Source organism: Rattus norvegicus, chromosome 10 (assembly GCF_036323735.1).
Source record: "Rattus norvegicus strain BN/NHsdMcwi chromosome 10, GRCr8, whole genome shotgun sequence".
NCBI classification, from domain to species: Eukaryota; Metazoa; Chordata; class Mammalia; order Rodentia; family Muridae; genus Rattus; species Rattus norvegicus.
The window spans coordinates 57,979,502-57,998,374 of record NC_086028.1 but is presented as its reverse complement, the minus strand read 5'-3'; the positions used below and the strand labels follow the sequence as shown (position 1 = coordinate 57,998,374).

The following is an 18,873-nucleotide window of genomic DNA, read 5'->3' as shown; positions in this document are numbered from 1 at the left end:
TATTTTTTATTATAACCTAAGTCCTTACAATGCTCAGGACACCATAGTAGCTAACGGCATACACAGGTGTTTTAAAAAAGGATTCCCAATTCCACAGGCTATTAGCTGCCCCCAAAATGAAGGCAACACTCATTTTCCAAGTTCAAAACACCATGGCTGCCAATTTACGCAGTCACACTCTATACCAGGTGCTATCCTAGACTCTCTTCTGCATTCTCCACAGGTTTCAGAGGTGGTTCTAAAGATGAAGAAATGGAAGCATGGGAGTTTGTAAACTTGCGAGGTTGTCTAGCTCTCCTGTGGCAAAGCCAGGATCTGTTACTGACTAGCTGCTGATCCTATCCCTTACCCCAACTCTAGGAATGGCAGGTAGAGCTGTGCTTACCTGATCACACTGTCATGGATGCTGATATTTTCCTGAGACATGTTCATGAGGAGATCTGGTAACTGAATGTCAACAAAGAAGGCAAGATCACTGGGCTCCCAGCCCATATCCAGAAGATGAAGCAGGGCTGTCTGAACACAAGATACAGCAGGGAGCAGAGACCTAGAGAGACCACACAGGCGACAGCTACCTAAGCCGCACACTGACAACAGCGACAGTGCAGGTTGACAGCATGTTTTGGTACTAATTTGTAAGAGAGGATTCTACATAAACGTCCTTCAAAGCTTACAAAACAAACAAAAAACCAAGAACAACTCTGAAAGGTGAAAAATGAATCTGACACCAGTGAGGGAGGAGGCAGCTAAGTCACCTGCTGATGACGGCGACATTAGAGTTGCACATGATTAGCCAAGGTTATGCATTACAGAAGAGTCATTGGATTAAAAGTTTGTCTGAATGACTTACTACAGAGGAGACAAGACTCTGCTTTGTACTAAGTTTTAATCTGCAAGTAATACACCAGACACTGAAGAAAATAGTGTCAGTGAATTACTTGTGCTCAATTTTGTGGGTGTTTTGGATTTTCAACTTCAAATATATATTTCATTTATAATAAGAAACATTTTACAATTTTTTCCTCAAGAAATATAAAGGCAATTCAGTACCTGTCATTTATGCTACTAAATCCTTTGATTGCTTTGACCAAAAACAGAACAAGTTGGTAGTAAGTGTCTCGGATTTCTTTGTGTAGATCAGCACCACAGCCTTCCAAGTGTCCAAAGTAACTAGAAACAGAAGACACCATCAGCTTCGACTTATTGATGTCTATTTCTTATACAAAACAACCAAAAGAAGGCAGCTGAGCAACTTGGGGAAAACAGGGACAGTGACATTGGAGTCCAGTTGAGTCAAGAGAGCAGTCCAGCAGAAGTACAGAGCTGACTACTCATCTCATCTGTTTAACAAAGCACCCACCCCTACTACCTGGGTGTGTTGTGCTATGTGCACCACGTGCCTTCCATAAGTTACCTCAGTTAGCCTTCTCCACACATGGCCCCCAAACCGTTCTTTCTTTATTGATGACTTTAGTATTAAACTTTTCCTTTTCTTTTTTTTTTTTTTTGAGGAGTATGTGTGTGTGTGTGGGTGGGGGGGTCTCTCTGTATAGTCTTGGAACTTGATGGCCTAGAACTCACAGACATCCACCTGCCTATGCATTCCACGTGCTTGGTTTACTGGCTTTTCACACCTTGATCCTAGGCACCTAAGTAACTTCAGCATCCATGGGAATGATGCCTCCATTTCTTTTTCTCTCTATTTTTTATGCTTTTCACTGCCAAGGATTCTTACTTCAATTTCCTTAAACTTCTTTAACCTTAATCATGTGCAGACTGACTTCAGAACAAGCTACTCTACCTACACTCTTTTCTCCTGCTCTGCTGTGGACTTCCATCAGCCTTTTTCAGACCTAGTGAGCCCAACCCAGTGAGCCAACAACTACTGCCAGCATGTTCTCTCTCTGCTCTCTTCTCAGCTTGGACTCCACAGTCTACCATCATACTGCCATATTAGCAACCACTAGCTCCCTCTTTCTCTTCCTATGAGGAATTCCTCTTGCATAAGGAGTCTTATATTATTCCAAAACAGCTGAATGTAGGTGGAAGGAACATCACACAATCACACTGACTAATGTTACTTTAAATTCATAACTGTCAGGTCTTCTTCTTTCTCTTTAAAAATGCTACGTTTTAGGCTGGGCACCATGGCACACACCTTTAATCCCAGCAATCCAGAGACAGAGGTAAGATATCTTGTGAGTTCAAGGCTAGCCTGGTCTACATAGCAAGTTCCAGGACAGCCAGGACTAAGGAGAGACTCTGTCTCCAAAAAAAAAAAAAAAAAAAAAAAATATATATATATATATACATATTTAATTTTATGTGTATGAGTATTTTACCTACATGTATGCATGTGTAACATGTTTGTACCTGGAGTTACAGCCATGAGCCACCATGTGGGTACTAGAAACTGAACTCACTCATGTCCTGTGCAAGAACAAGTGTTCTTAACATACAAGCCAACTCTCTAGCCCATCATTTTTTGGGGGGGTGGTGGGGAGGAGTTTAACAAAGTCTCCAGGTTCACTTTGAACTTACTATGTTACCCATGCTAGTCTTGAGCACAGAACAATCCTACTTTTGCCTCCAAGTACTAGGAACATAGGAGATTCTACCATATCCAGCTTACAAATATAATTCTTTAAAAAGCATCTGACATTGACAAGCAACTTAGCAGTCTGGCTTTCTCCATTTTCACCTCTATTTAAAGCCTTCCTGCCTTTCCTGAAATGGTCACTAGCTTCTTTTCTACCTCATTTCATTGATGAATCTGCTCACCTCTTTTTTTTTTTTTCCCTTTCTTTTTTTCGGAGCTGGGGACCGAACCCAGGGCCTAGCAAGCGCTCTACCACTGAGCTAAATCCCCAACCCTCACGTCTTATTTTTAAAAACAGAATAATCACAAAGGAGTCTCTCCTCACTGAGGCAGTGCATTAGCAGGCACCATTTATCTGACTGACTGCTGGACTGCCCTGCTTTTTCCTGCTCCAGCACTTCCCTGGCCTTGGCTGACTCACTTCAACCAGCTCTGTGCTCCTGTGTCTTCACACCTCATCTACATACTGAGTTCCAGGACAGCCAGGGATACCCAGAGAAATCCTGTCTCAAAACCAAATAATAACAATAAAAGAAAGCATGCTCTTCTAGACAACACACGTTCAATTTCCAGCACGTACATGGAGTCTTTCTCCAGTTCTAGGGGTCTTTTCCAGGAGATCCTGATTCTGACCTCTACAGGACATGCAAATGGAGGTTCGGATGGGGGCAGGGCAGGGGTGGCACATGAACATACATACAGATGAAACACTCATACACATAAAATAAAAATTAAAAAAATAGTTCAAACATATGGCCAGAACAAACTGTAAAACGTCCTTATCTGTGTCTTTCATAGTCTTCCTCTCAGCAAAATCCTAAGCTATCCAACACAGCTGCTCCAACCAAAATCCTAAGAGTTCTTTCCCCATGCTTCCAATATCTTTCATCCATCTTCTGACTGACTTCCCTTTTTCTCTATCTCTTACACTTCTGCCTGGTCAAAGCCATCCTCTCTTGCCTGTATCACACCAACGACCTCCTAACACTTTTCTGATTTTCCCACTTTCCCACAGAGTAGCCAGAGGCATCTTTTATAAACTTAAACCCATTGTACTACTCCTTCTGGGCTTCGAACCCTCCCAGTGTTTCCCACCTGCAACTTAGTATAGCGTGCAAACACCTTGGTGGTAGGGTCCTGCCTCACACTGATTTGGCTCACCCACTTCCCCAACTCATGCAGTCATATTCTCTTGCTCTGTCCCATGGCCTGATTCCCCAGCAAGAGTTCCTTCTGCACTTGGCATCTTGACTAATCTCAGCAACTCATTCATCTCTTAGCGTACATGCCATTTCCTTAGTCTACTTGCCTTGACCACCTAAACTGTGTCATTGTACACAGAATCACTACATACTATATCACTGTCAAAGGCTTGATTAGTTTGAATGTCACTTGCTTTTCAAGAGAATATAAGGCTCCATTAGAAAGAGGCCTTGTCTGTCTCATCACGTTTGTATACATAATGCTTAGGAAGGTGCTGGCATAGCAGAAACAAAGCGTCTGTTGTGTGAAGGTTGGAAGCCCCTGAGAGGTCATAGGCACCACTGTAAATGAGCACAGCACTTAGCACTTGGCTTCTAGAAGCCTTATGACTCATGGGTGCATGAGAAACACATAAAGGACAAGAGTAGCAATCACAGTTTGATTTTTACAGAAAGATATAATCCATTCTTTGAGATGAGAGAACATGTTAACAAAAGTATAAATTTGCATTATATATGGCAATTTTGGAGTTATCAATATAGACGCCAACTAAGATTTCTATAAAATGGCCTCTGCTTTTCTGTCATATCTGTCATTTGTACTTACTTTGTAAAGTCTTTCTGGCAGGTCAGAAGTTCCAGTAGGAAAAGTATATACGGCGGGTGGAAGCAGTGAGGCTGCCCGAGGGATTCTGTGCAATACTGAATTATCCTCAGGACTTCAAGGATGCTCTGTGCTTGGGCTTTCCGCAAAGAAAGAACCTTCACAATACTGGAGACAGAGTTTAAGTCAGGGATGCCCAGAACACAACCACTCTCCCCACATTCTGAAGCCACATGAACAAAAAGTGAGTCTTGTTGTGAGGTGAGAGCATGGATGCTCCCTGTAGTTAACACTTGAAGCACCACAAACCAGTGCACACCAACTGCACAGAAGCCTAACAGTTTGTTTGTTTAATACATAGTTTAAAAGGAACTTTTGTATCTTTACTTCTCCTAAGGAGGCAAAGTTTTTAATTCTTAGGGTAGGAATTCCTCATTTGATATAGGCCTATGGACAAATAATTTTGTCAGAAATATTAAATCCTAAATTTCTTAAAATATGAAAAAAAGAGAATTGATTGGTAGTGTCTTTTTAAGCCAGGTGTGGTGGTTTATGCCCATAATATCAATACTCAGGAAATTGAGGCAGAAGGATTGCTGGAAGCTCCGGGTCAGAGTAAGATTTGTCTCAAAAATCCAGAAAATGAAATGAAGAAAAAGGAAGAAAAGGAGGAAGAGAAAAGAAACAAAGAAAGAAAGGAAAATAAGAAATATTTCTGTTTTTAAAAAATCCATGCAAACATTACTGAGATTTATATTATATATAGTAAAGTGTCCAGAAACTGACAGGGATCTGCCTTCATTTTATTCCCAAAGTGTATGCCAAGATGCCCGGCTACATTTTTTCAGGAGACAGGATCTCATGTACTCTGACTCTTGTGTTACACCTCCCACACCACCTACAGCACTTTAACCTAGTGCAGGAATCAAACCCAGAGCTCTTCATGCTGAGAGAGCCCTATGCCAACTGAGTATATGAAAACACACCCACTGTGCATCAATCTTATATTTCTTCAAGGAGAAAAAAAACCCAAGTTTTTTTGTTTGTTTGTTTGTTTTTTATCTTAAAAATTCTAAAACAAGTCTGGATGTACCATTACTGGGTCATTTTATTTAACTTTTTTATTTAAAAAGTTTTATATACTATCTTTTGTTTATACTCTTTCCTCTACCTCTTATTTACTCATGTTAATCATGAACTTCGAGCCTTTGGCTAGACTGGGTACCTATGACTTGAAAAGGGAAAGTGCTGAGAGGAAGTGACTGGCTCACCTCTCATGTGAGAGTGACTGGTCTTTAATGAAGTCCATGACATCCTTCAGCACCGGGTATTTCTCCTTGACTGTGGGAACTGGCCTGGTCTCCTCCATGGATCTGAAGGAGAGCAGCCGGAGTCGCCCTCGGGTGAAGGGAGGCCGCCGGGTGGGTGTGGATGGTGACGAGGGCTCTTCAGCTGTGGACACTTCTGCAGCAGAGGGGCCACTGCTGGGCAGTAGCTTTGGCTGCATCTCCAAGCCGGGGCTCTTGTCATCTGCAGCCGGGGTGGCTGCTTCTGTAGGGGATGCTGAACCCTGGAAATGTTCTTCCACCACAGAGCTTGTCCTCTGGCGTCTATCAAGTGGTTGGAGACGATCAGTTTCATCAACAGGCACCAACTTGTCACAGTTTTCTTTTGAACTTTTGCTCATGGGCAAAAATTTCAGTAATAGGAGACTTTTTTGAATGCATTCTTTTGCTACATGAAACAAGAAAAAGTCAAAGTTAAATTTACAATCTACTTTTGGAGAAAACTTCATGATTTATGGCAAGAAAAGCCTTCATAAATGCTGTAACATGTACATCTACTGACAGAACTCAACCTTAAGAGTCAGGTCTTCTCTTAATGTAAAAATCAGGATTTTGCCATGAGTATAGTGCTCTTTCAAAAGTTTTATAGGAATGATCGTTTCAAACACACAGAGATAGTGCAGTAGAAGGAGCTGCCACATGCCCAGTCCTCAGCCTCAGTATTTATCAACTCACTGCCAACCTGGTCCCCTATTCTCTTCTCCCCAATGGTTTCCAAGGCAGCTTCCAGGCATTGCACATTTTTCTGTAAATATTTTATAACACTAGGGTTTTAAAGAATAGTACAACCAGGCTAGAGGGATGGCTCAGTGATTAAGAGAGAACACTGTTCTTGCAGAGGACCAGAATTTGGCTTTCAAATGCACATCAGGCAGCTTACAACTGCCTGTAACTCTAGTTCCAGAGGCCCTGACACATGCCATGGGCACTGCATTTGTACACATACCCACATGCGGATGCACCCATTACTTTAAAACAATCTTTAAAAGAATCACAACCATGATAGCATTTTAAAAATTAACATTTTTTTCATTTCCATGGCTAGTCAATGTGCACACATTTTAAAAACATAACAAGATATAGCTTAAAAAGCACTTAATATTTCCTAAAAGAGAAGCCATTACAAAGATGCTCCACTTGAAACATGTGGGTGAACAATAACGTGTCTCTGGCATCTGCTCCACTTCCTTTCTGACTTCCCTGGGCTAACAAAGCTCAATTAAGATAACCTGGAAGGTGGAGCGCCTGCTCCCAAAGTCAGAAAGGAAACCCAATGGCCCAGCCATGGTAGCTGTTATTGGTACACTCACCCAGGTTCTCTGGGTTCACCTCTGCAGTTTCCAAACCACGTTTTTCTTCTGAATCGTTCCCCATGCTCACCAAGGACTTCTGCTTCATCTCTAACTGGGGAGATGACAGGAGCCACACAATTAAGCTGTCAGATAGAGTAGGAAGTGCAGCCATGGAAAACTACTTCAAAGGCACATGGTGCTGAGACAGTGGAGGACATCCTAGCAACCACCCAACATAGACATAGGTCTGAGCTGTTTTTGTCTGTCCTAGGAGACTTTGAAGTAAAGGAAACCTTCCACACGATGTAGTATCTGAAAGAAATCTGTATCTGTGAGTTCATTATTTTAAAAATAGAGGACTGGAGACCCAGAGCTCAATGACAGAGTACTACTCCTCCTGCAGGTGTGAGGTCCTTTGTCTAATCCCCAGAACTCCTCAACTAAATCAATAACTAGAACACTGATGTCAAAGAGGCCTTTCTTTAAAGCCAAAAGTATAGACAAAAAAAGTGGAGATCTAGAAAAAATGGGGTTTTTCTAGGATCCCATATCTAGTTTGCTGCAAAGGTCAGACAAAAATCTGAACTCTATTCTTCCCTGAATACAAAGACACACCCAGGTGATGCTCCTTTCCAGAGAAGGGTATTAAGGACCAGCCCCAGCAAGGGACACACACACACACACACACACACACACACACACACACACACACGAGTTTCAAAAAAAAAAAAAGCATCTCTGATGTATGCCTAGAGTCTCAAAAGAGAGCAATAGCATCTTGTCCAGCTGTCAGCAGTCTTAGGCCAAATCACAAGTACAATCTACAACATATCTAGTCAACACTAAACCCTTCAAACAGGACTATCTGTGGGAGCTGACTTTCTCAGATACTCTTTGCCTGTCCATTTTAATTAGAAGTGCTTTGTTTCTTCTAGAAAAACTAGAGTAGTGGCAGGCAGAAGGATTAGAAGTTCAATGCCAGCCTCAGGTATATAGGAAATTTGAGGCATCCAGGGCTACTGGAGTCCCTGTCTCAAACACACAACACACATGCACACATGCACACACACACAAAAGAAAACACACACAACCAACCAAAAGACATTTGGTTCTTCCATGTTACTGCCTTTGCTCTCCTGAAACAGGCTCTGGCTGCTCAGTATCCAGAGTTATACTGAGTGCCTTCATGCCTTTAGAGTTATAAAGCGTTACTCAGCATTTTCAACACTTATCAAATTATAATCCAAGGACTCTACATTTGAATCTATCTATGTGAATCAAACTAAACTACTCTGAAGTTTAGTTTATCACAGTGGGGAAATCTCAGGCATGATCCAACTTCATGGGAAGGAAAGTCTTACCATCCATATTCGAATTCCATCTGCCAGGGAATATACCTGGGAGAACTCCTCAGGCAGGGCTATCTTGCCGCCGCTGTGTACTAGGGAAAGAAGAAAGGAAGGGATTACATTCGGCTGGCACATGTGCTACTGCACATTGAGCTTCTGAAGCCCCTCCCCTCCCCTCACACATACTAGGAATGGCAAAAGAGGAAAGGCACAATGCCTACTGCATCCTCTGCGCCATTTCAATCTATTCTCACCCAAACTAATAGTTTCTGAAACAGCAATAGTAATAAGCATACAAAATGTAGAAAAATAAGACAAAGAATACCAAAAGTAAAAAAAAAAACTTTGAAATTAAAATTAAATTTAGAAATCTCAGCTGAGTGGTGGTGGCACATGCCTTTAATCCCAGCACCCAAGAGGCAGAGGCAGGCAGATCTCTGAGAGTTCAAGGCCAGCCTGGTCTACAGAGGGAGTTCAGAACAGCTATGGCTACACAGAGACACCCTGTCTCAAAAAACAAAACAAAACAACCAAAAGTCTTTGCCAGGGGACTGGGCAGATGGCTCAGTGGGTAAAAGCACATATTACACTAGCCTAGGAACTTTGGATGGCCATAAAAACGTAAAAAGTGGGTATGGCTACATGAGCACCTTGACTCCAGCATTCGAGGGGAGATGGAGGCTTTCTCAGGTAGCCAGTCAGCTTAGACAAGAGTGAACAAAACAACACTCCGACATGGGAAGCAGATTATGAAACAAAATGATCTAACTTTTAAAAAGACTACCTTTAAAACACAGATGGGTAAATACATATATACATGGATATATTTAAGGCCAGGTAGATATGCAGAAAAATAAACATTTTCTCAGAGATTATAGTTCATATTACTTTAATTTTCCTTTACTTTGAAATCATCTATAAGAATGGATATAATTTTTCTAACTAGGACAACACACTCCCCTCCCAATTAAGACAAATCTCTTAAGTCTGCTCCTTCTCCTCATCAGAACCAAAAGCTAATATCCTGCAACAGGGCGTAGCAGGCTCTACATCAGGCAGTGGGAGTGTAAGACTTGGAAAAAACAAACATGCTCTTGGCTGTCATGCTGTTTTCCTGCCTCAAAAAAGGTCACGGCATGATATCATGGAATTAAGGCAACTTAAAAGAGTAGTAATAACCCAGTTTGTAGACAGCAATGAGGAAAACAGTTACAAAGACCATTTTCAATGGAGTTCAGGTCTGCAGAACTCTTGAATGGTTCCTCGGTATGATATATGTATCATAAAGACAACAGCCGAGGACCAGGGATGGTAATAACTCCAGGGGCAGGTAGATCTCTGTGAGTCTGAGGCCAGCCTGGTCTATAAAAGTTTCAGGCCAGTCGGGACTATGGAGCGAGAGCCTGTCTTTAAAAGAAAAAAAGACAGTGGTAGAAAGAACTAAGATAAAGCTTGCCCCTTTCAAACTGGTAAGGCAGGCTAGGGGTACAGCTCAGTAGCAGAGTGACTGCCCAGCATTACTAGGGCCTGTGCTTGACCCCTAGCGTCTCAAAACCAAAACAACAACTAGGAAAGGTATTCTAGAAATAACCCATGTACACCAGGGTACTTCTTGTTCCCTTCCTTGAGCAAGCGTTTCCTATTGCAAACACATATGAAGTAGATTTATGATGTGAACTCCTCTGTCTCAACATCTGTGTTTAGCTTTTGGGGTCTTCATCCCTCTAATAAAAAGTTCCTTGAGTAACAAAGATGGTTCAGCTTCCTTACTGTAATTTGACTACAAAAACACATAGAATTTCTTTCCTAAAACCATGCAGATGACCCTTACCCATTGCTCAGTGAAGATATATATATATATATATACACACACACACACACACCTCCATATACCAGCTGTGGCTTAACATAGTTTTATTTGAGTAGCTTTTTAAAAGTACATAAGATTTGAGAAGTAACTGAGTTACTCTGGCAAAGAGGAACTGAAGTGAGAGCTAAAGGACTGAGGCGCACAGGTGCCAGTGGTCACGGCACAGGATAAGGGCAGGAGTCAGTCCCCTGCTCCAATACAGAAGCATCTGCTCCTGCTTTTGTACCCTGCCAGAGTGCTCAGGAAACCCAAACCTCAGCTTTCTGTAAGGTTTGAAAATAAAGATGTAGAGACCCACTCTCACTGTGGACAATGAGAAAAAGAAGTGCAGAAAGGTTGTCTGAGCATGCTGGAGCTGGGGGCAATAAGCTATGTTTTCTTACAATTAAATTTCCTGGCACTTTTCAATGGAATTCTGGATAAAGTACCTGCTGATTTTGCAGATCGAGGATACATGAAACATACTGTAAGCTGCTAAGAGCTAGTTATAAATTAACCACTAATCCCTTAACTGGCAAAGTAGAACTGACAAGATTAGTTACAGATATGGTCTAATATCTTTAAATATTTCTAGATCTCACTTAGATGGGCCTTCTTAAACCTTAGTAATTAGCCTTCAGATCAAACATATTCCCTGTAATATGAGTTACCATATTTTTGCAGCTTCTCATATAAATCTGGAGTGCGATACACCAGAGCGGCAAAGGTGGCGTTCACAGCTTGATCAATAGTGGAACCAGCAACTATATCTGTCTTTGGGGCCTGTTTTCTACATGCCTGTATGAATCCTTTGAAAAGTTCTGAATATGGCCCACAGAAGTTCTGAGCAGGCTCTGACTGGGCAAAATCAAGGAGAAAATGGCGGCAGGGATCATCAGGGATGTTCTTGACCTAGGAACAAGAGAGAATCCATCACATTTAACACATTTATTTGGGAAAAAAAAAATCCAATGAGCACCTACTAGGACAAAGCAGAAGTAAAAACGTGTGCATGCTCTCAGGAAGCTTAAATCTATTTGGGAGACCAGACAGATACAGGTTTAAAAAGTAAACACAAATAAAACCTAAGAGCATCCAAACTAGCACTACCTTAAAGCAAAAGCTCACCCAGTGCCAAATACCTAGAGGGGTACCCAGTGCTGAGAACTCACAGGGCTCCTGGAAGTCAAAGTAACTCAGAGAAGCTCCTGAAGAACACGGGCTTAGGGATGGACACTGAAGGAAGGGGTGCTTTGGCCCTGAGACACAACCATTTGCAGAGGTTAAGAGTCAGTGGGGAGACTGACCTGGCCTGAAGTCTCAGCTGGGGAGTGGTGGGAACTAGAGTCAGATAGGTAAGGTGAAAGGAGACTGTAGAGAGCCTTGACTGTCACACTGAGGAGTTTAGACTTCACCCTGTGAGCAATGGGGAGCCATTAATGGTGCTTGGTAGTGGAATGACAAGATAATGCAGTGATTAAAAATAAAAACAAAACCAAAATCCTTGGTATTTCCTGATATAATAATGCAGGTGCAAAGAGAGGGCTTGGATAAAGATGGGGACAGAGGGAGGAGCAGAGATGAACATCCTAAGGAAGAGTCTACGGGGCTCGTAGCTGACTGCAGAGGAAGGGCAAGAAAGGGCAGTAGTGAAGGTTATGGAGCAATGGTTGGGGGCTGGACAAATAATGACCACTGAACATTGCTGGGAGACACTCTAGTTTCACACTTTGGAGGCAGGGTGTAGAAATGGAAATCCGTAAGAGAAGTCCAGAGTCTGGAAAAGAAAGTGCCAGAGGGATTATGGGATTATTCCTGCACGTGGGACAGTAGTCAAGGACAAAAAAGATGAAGTCTTGGGGGACTATGGAACAGAGAAGGAAGCCTGAATACAGCTGATCTTTAGAGAAGGAGGGAAAAAGGACAACAAAGCAAGATCAGATAGTGAGAAAAGACACTGACCCACTATGGACAAGAGGACAGAGCCTGAAGGACAGCAGATTTAATGGAAGGGAGCATGGGTACTAGAAGAGGAAGAGCCACTGGGTTTGGATAAACCATGGGGTAACTTGAGAGGGAGAGAGAGAGGAGAAAAGGAAAGAAAAGAGAAGAATGGGAAACGAGTAGAGGCAGAGGACAAACTTGCTCCATTTAAAAAATATGATACGCCTAAACTAAGTGCTACTGTTCAGTTGAGGACAGGAGACAGCAGTCATTTAAAGTGTGGGCCTGCAGGCACTAGAAGCACAGCCTCCTTCTGTGAGGGGACAGCAAGAGAGATTCTCTGAGTACCAACTGTATCTCGACAATCTTTCATTCCACACTTCCAGACACACACTGTATTTAGGTCCCTGTTGTACAGTTAGGACAAAAATAACAATGTCAGCTTCAGCCTCAAGGAGCTGGCAGTCCCACAGAGGCTTATAATGTAAGGCAGTGGATACAAGGCACAAAGCCCCACCCAAACAGAACAGTGTCAGAAGAGTTAATACCTCCTTCCCATCCTGGTGTGGGTGAGTGGGCCAGCTTGCTTCTAATTCCAACTCTGGGCAAATCTGATGCCTGAAGACAGGTTTCCACAATGGAGAGTTCAGGACCGCAGTCAGCTTTGCCTGTGATATTGCCAGGTTACTGCCTAACTCTGTAGAGAAAGTGCAGCTCATGAGAGTTCTATTTTTAATTTAATATAAAAAACTGTGAGCTGACAAAGAACATTAAAAAAAATTGGAAGAAATTCACCTACACTTCTGAGAGTGGACTCGAGCCACCTCATCAGCATACACCGAGGCTCAGCACCGGGAGAGAGCGCCACAGAGACATGTATGCTTCATAGGTGGAAAATACAGTGTGAACCACCCCCCAGGCCTGCTGAGGCCAGGTAGGAATACTAATCTTACAAAAGCGCTCACCATTTACACGGTTGTTTTCACACAACATAATTAAACATCCTATAGTTAAACACAGAAGCATAGTCTAGGAAGGCATAAAGGTACTGAGCATAGTCATCTTCAGGGGTGAGAAGGGGAGAGGTTTCTATTGGTTTGGATTTGTTTGTTTTGTTTTCCAATATATCATTTTTCTGTGACATTTTACTTTTACAATGGAAAAAACTCAAGGTTAAAAAGATACCAAAATAGAAAAGGATTTTTTGAGACTGATATGTCCTGGAATTTGCTATGTAGACCAGGCTGACCTCAGACTCATAGATATCCTCCTGTCTCTACCTCCTGAGTGCTGGGATTTAAGGTGTGCATCACCAGGCTTGAAAACAGAAAGACTTATTCCAAATCTTTGATGAGTTTAATAACAATCTTAAATTATTTTAAGACATAGCCATTACCTCTGTATCTGCAGACAACATAAATATCCACTTACATGGCATGCAGTTGTTTGATCCTATATCTCTGCTCTCTGGCTGGAGTATACCTCAATTTATTTATAAAATAAAAATCAGATTGCTTGCTAGAACCTGGCTTCTCATCCACTTGTCCTCCATAGACAGAGGACTGAGTGGTACCCTCTGTGATGAGAGCTAGACCCTAAGTTAAGAACCCTCCAAACAATGGTATCAAGTGCGTAGTGGAAACTGACAGGGAATGTTGTCAATACCTTACTCTGTCACTATGTGAGGACCACTTATAAGAGTCCCACCTTGCTCTTCAATGTGGTTCTGAAGAAAGAAGGAGACAGAGCTGTGGACTTACGATGCACTGACTTGAGTGCCATGCACTGGGAAGCAAGGCGCCCCATCAGTCGGGAGACAAGGAGTTGCAAGTCCAAGCCCCAAGACACAGCAACATCAGGCAGACCATAGGCAGTGACAGTGAACTTGTAGCCCCACTCATTGTTACTGCTGTCAGAATGAAAGAGGAACTGCAGCCGAGGGCCATCCTTAAAGGTCACTTTCTAGAGACAAACGAAGTCATGTGGTCAAAGAGATGGCAGGGGGCTAACTCAGTTGTCAGCAAGCAACTTGAAATTTAAAACATTTAAGAAGGGGTCTCTATTTCCAGAAGTCTAAGCTAAGGAGAAATGTACAAGGATGCAACTAAGCCCCAAAATTCATAACTGCATTCACAAAGAAGCAAAATAAGGAGAAAATGGCTGCTGATGACCAGCCAGTGACCATGATTATGTAGGCTTCTGCTCCGAACCTCCTGCCCAGAGATCAAGAAAAACTGGATTCTGGGCTCCTTTTCCTGGTTCCATTGGTCAAGACTGATAGTTCTATTGTCCCAAGGACTAATGAAGGGGAAAAACTACCAAAGGGGGTATTCACTTCCTTCTGGGAATGCCACTCACCTTGGGCCATTTATAAGTCCCAACTTTGGTGTCATAGCGTGTCTTCCCACCTCTAGAGTCAGTAAATTCCAAATAATCATACCTGTGAAGACACAGTCCCCATTACTTCCTTTGCTTGTTTCTGACCCACTATTGCTTGAGAAAGTAACTCATGAGTCTCACCTTTTCTCCGTTTCACACCTCTCATCAAATTCCACCTCAAAATAAGTTGCCCCTGGGCTAACAAAGACAGATACTTCATGGCAGTTATTTTCATAGTTGTGGGTGGATTCCTTGGTCCAGGTATGCAATACCACAGGTTGCTCCTGCTGCCAGGTCTCCACATCCAACTAGAAAGACAAATGAGTCAGCAAAAGCAGTTCAAATTACTCCACCCCAGCTGGTACAATAGGCTGCTTCCCAGAGCTGCAGGAGCATGGACTCTCATAGCTCTGAAAAGCCACTGTTCAGAGCTAAAGGCATGACTTTGCAATCCATATAGACACCAGCACCTGTTCACCACTCCAAACAACACACCCATCTTTACTATACTCCAGGGGCTCTGTGACCACCTTCTATCTTTTAGCAAGAACACAGCTACTTCTTACAAATGATTACAAGTATGACTTTTCAGTGGAGAAAAAAACAAAAACAAAAGTAACAAAGCCCCTGAATTAGAGAGTTTCAATGGGCTTAACTTATTCTTATTTGGGACTCTGGCAGGTGTGAGACTCCCCCCCTCTTCTCTGACTCTCTTTTAAGCCTACTAAACGTATGTCTTTTCTGTGGCCATAGGACTGTTGTGGAGTGCAGCCCATTGGAAATTTTGTATACTGCAAAATAAAGAAGAGACTTCCAAATCTAACTTGTCTCTGAAGTCTTCTAGGTCTACATGTGGGGACAACAGTCAGAGCAGTCACTCTCTCCCAGGAGAGTGAAATGCAGCTTCAAGGGCCACCTTGAGTCACCTTGCTCAGGCCTCCTTCAGGGTCACTGCATAGCTTCTTCAGGAGCTCTGTGAGGGTGCTGAACTCTCTTAGCAGTGTGCAGTGGGAAACATCTAAAGTGCAGAAGTCTAGCAGGAAGATAACCTGCAAGAAGATGGACAGAGGGCTTACCATACACTTCAGACGGTCTCTGGGCTAAATATCCCTCTCTGCTTATCACAAACAGCCCCCATTTTCTCTTACCAGTTGACGAGCTGCCATGGAAAACACCGAATTACATAATTTTTCTACTATGGTCTTTCCACTATACTGTGACAAAAGGGACTCCAAAATCACTCTCATGCTTGCCAGAAACTGTCCCACATCTACCAAAACATAAAGGGAGAAGTCAGTACTTGATATAGGAAAAAACATTCACTTGCTTAATTGTCATCAAAAATGAAGCTATAGAGCAGTGGTTCTCAACCTGTGGTCAGTAAAGACCATTGGAAAACACAGATATTTATGTTACAATTTATCACAGTAGCAAAATTACAGTTATGAAATAGAAATGAAAGTAATTTTATGGTTGGGGTTACCATGACATGAGAAACGGTATTAAAGGATTACAGCATTAGGACAGTTTAGAACCACTGCTGTAGAGGGATACAGAAGCTGGGGGTTCCGCATCAGATGAGACTGTCAGCCATCAGGCAAATGCTTCTGGGAGGGAAAGCAGTCTAGAACTCAGTAAAGGTTGCTCTTAAAGTGAGCTATGTCTTTGTTCTTGTTACTTTTCAGGGAAGTGGGGATAACATTTCTCTAAGTGAAGCTATCTATGCCAGTCATGGAGGCATGTGCCTGTAATCCAGCACTATGGGCCTGAGGCAGAAAACTGTGAGTCTGAGGTCAGCCTGGGATAGTAGTGAAACTCTGTCTTAAAGAAGAAAAAAGACAAAATCAGCCCTGCTAAGAGGACTGTGATACAGAAAACCACATGCACACTCAATACATGAGTACATGAGTTACAGAGGAAGAGTGTTCTTGCCAGGTCAAATTCAGAAACCTGTCTGTGGTCATGGATTGCTGACACTCACATTTTTCAATAAGATCCATGGCGAGCTCTTTGGCTGCAGCATCTGTGCTCTTGAGCTGCAGGAAGCACCAGGAGAGCAGGCTGCCTTGCACAGACCAGAACAGGGAGAAGAGCACGGAGCCAACCTCCCCATGGGCCCGACCGAGCATCAACAACTCACACTGCAAGAAAGTAGACAGAGTGTCCAAACAAGACTATTCAGAGACCACAGTGAGATGTCTCTGCCAGAGCAACTGTTACTAGAGACAAACAAACAAACAAACAAACAAAACAAAAACAAAAAATCCCAAACCATGTACACGGGGAATAGTCAATCCAGTAGCAGAGTGAGAAAGATGGCTTTATGAACAAAGCCACAGTTTTCTTCCACAGGCCATCTGTTTCTGCACCCCAAGGAACCCATCCAATTGGTGATCTCTTCCTTCTTTTATATCTTCATTCTTCTCTCTTTGTGGCTCTTCCTGTGTATTTGATCAAATTTCTTTTACCCTAAAACAACTGTTCGTTTTTTCTATGGCCTGTCTAATCATCATCTCTGTTCTTGAAGCTTTCTTTAAGGGGGTCAGTCACCTGACCCCTAGAGTCTGTCTTGTACGTAAGTTCAAAGGTGTATTTATATTGGCACCATTGTGGAATCAACTTCACCAAGCTAGAACCAAATCATTTTCTAAAGTAAAACAGATAAGTTATGACGTGTCATAAAGGCTATTGGAAACAAGTGAAAGACAGCACATATATCAACATGGTAAACCTCACAACCAATACTCATTAAAGCAAGTATGTCACAGGCATATGCATAGGATTCTGTCAGGCAAAACAAACAAACACTGCAGAGAAATAACAAGAAAGGAAAGAAAGAAAATCAGTGAGTCCAAATGAAATTATGTTGGCTCCATTTAAAGAGGAGAGAGAAAGTCAAGTTACCAAAGAGCTAGTGTGGCAGGGAGCCTGGACTTCAGATAGACCAGCCCTTAAATAGTGTGTGTGTGTGTGTGTGTGTGTGTGTGTGTGTGTGTGTGTGTGTGTCCCATCCATCTATCCATCCTTCCTCTTCTGCATCCATCCATTCTCCTCATTCTAAAAGGTACCTTTACAGCTAGGCATTTCTGTACCCAGTTTTAATTCTAGCACTCAGGAGGCAGAGGTAGGTGTATTTCTGGGAGTTTCAAAACGGTCAGGGCATGAGACCCTATTTTATTTGTTTATTCATTTATTTATTTTGGTTTTTCAAGATATGGCTTCTCTGTGTAGCCCTCGATGTCCTGAAACTCACTCTGTAGACCAGGCTGGCTTACACTCAGAGATCTGCCTGCTCTGCCTCCCAAGCACCTAGATTAACAGTGTGGTTGGCCACCCCGTCTCTCTTTTTTTGGGCTGGAAAGCTGAGTTGGTTCAGCGGTTGAGACTATTTGTTGCTCTTGCAAAGGACCCAGGTTCAGTACAATCATCTGTAACTCTAGTTCTGAGGAATCTGATACTCTCTCTTGTTTTTGTTTTTTGTTTTTCTAACAAGGTTTCTCTGTGTAGCACTGGCTGTCCTGGAACTAACTCATTATGTAGACCAGGCTGGCCTCAAACTCAGAGATCTGACTGCTTCTGCCTCCCAAGTTTTGGAATTAAAGGCGTGTGGCACCAATACTTGGCTCCAATATCCTCTTCTGACCTCGGAGAGCACCAGTCAAGAATAATACATACATTCAGGGAAAATACTCACATACATAAAGATAAAAAATATAAACTTTAAAAAATTTAGGGGCTGGAGAGATGGCTCAGCGGTTAAGAGCACTGACTGCTCTTCCAGAGATCCTGAGTTCAAATCCCAGCAACCACATGGTGGCTCACAGCCATCTGTAATGAGATCTGATGCCCTCTTCTGGTGTGTCTGAAGATAGCTACAGTGTACTCATATACATGAAATAAATAAATCTTTAAAAAAAAAAATTTAAAAGTGCCTTCATTTATTGTGGTTTTGCTTCTGTCTCTCATTCTTTTGCTTCTGAGGGGACCTCACAGGTACCAGTTATCATGTGGAGGGCACAGCTTCTCTCTGCCCCTCACACTTTGTTCACTCTTGCCCTCACTTTTCCTCCTCCTTCAGTTGCAGCTCTCTTGAAATCCTGCCTATGCCCTCCCAGTTGGCCTTCCTTTGCAGATGTCCTCCAGCTGCTCATAGAGCTGTCCAGGTCTAGCTTCACCTACCACCAGCATGTTAAATCTTACAACCCCAGCTCTGACTCTGGAGTGAGCAGCTCCGTCTCACCTGAAGTTCACACACTGCTATTCCACTCTTCAAACACCTGTTCCTTCCCAGCTTGTCTGTCACAGGCCC

General features: G+C 42.6%; 1 protein-coding gene across 7 annotated transcripts in view; it reads right to left on the bottom strand.

The window, feature by feature from the left end:
* The window catches only part of Zzef1 (zinc finger ZZ-type and EF-hand domain containing 1), a 137,685-nt gene that overhangs the window by 51,038 nt on the left and 67,774 nt on the right, over positions 1-18,873 (bottom strand). For 3 of the 7 annotated variants that reach the window (NM_001427300.1, XM_237787.10, XM_039087333.2), the window contains exons 19-32: positions 16,546-16,705; positions 15,713-15,834; positions 15,491-15,613; positions 14,706-14,872; positions 14,544-14,625; positions 13,946-14,147; positions 12,734-12,882; positions 10,913-11,153; positions 8,405-8,484; positions 7,062-7,155; positions 5,677-6,139; positions 4,409-4,573; positions 1,051-1,170; positions 386-547 (exon numbers count right to left, since the gene is read on the bottom strand). In NM_001427300.1, coding sequence (NP_001414229.1) covers positions 386-547; positions 1,051-1,170; positions 4,409-4,573; positions 5,677-6,139; positions 7,062-7,155; positions 8,405-8,484; positions 10,913-11,153; positions 12,734-12,882; positions 13,946-14,147; positions 14,544-14,625; positions 14,706-14,872; positions 15,491-15,613; positions 15,713-15,834; positions 16,546-16,705 — 2,330 coding nt within the window. Of the gene's footprint in view, positions 1-385; positions 548-1,050; positions 1,171-4,408; positions 4,574-5,676; positions 6,140-7,061; positions 7,187-8,404; positions 8,485-10,912; positions 11,154-11,548; positions 11,658-12,733; positions 12,883-13,945; positions 14,148-14,543; positions 14,626-14,705; positions 14,873-15,490; positions 15,614-15,712; positions 15,835-16,545; positions 16,706-18,873 lie in introns of those variants that run through there. The other 4 variants (XM_039087334.2, XM_039087336.2, XM_039087335.2 and 1 more) reach the window with 4 other exon arrangements.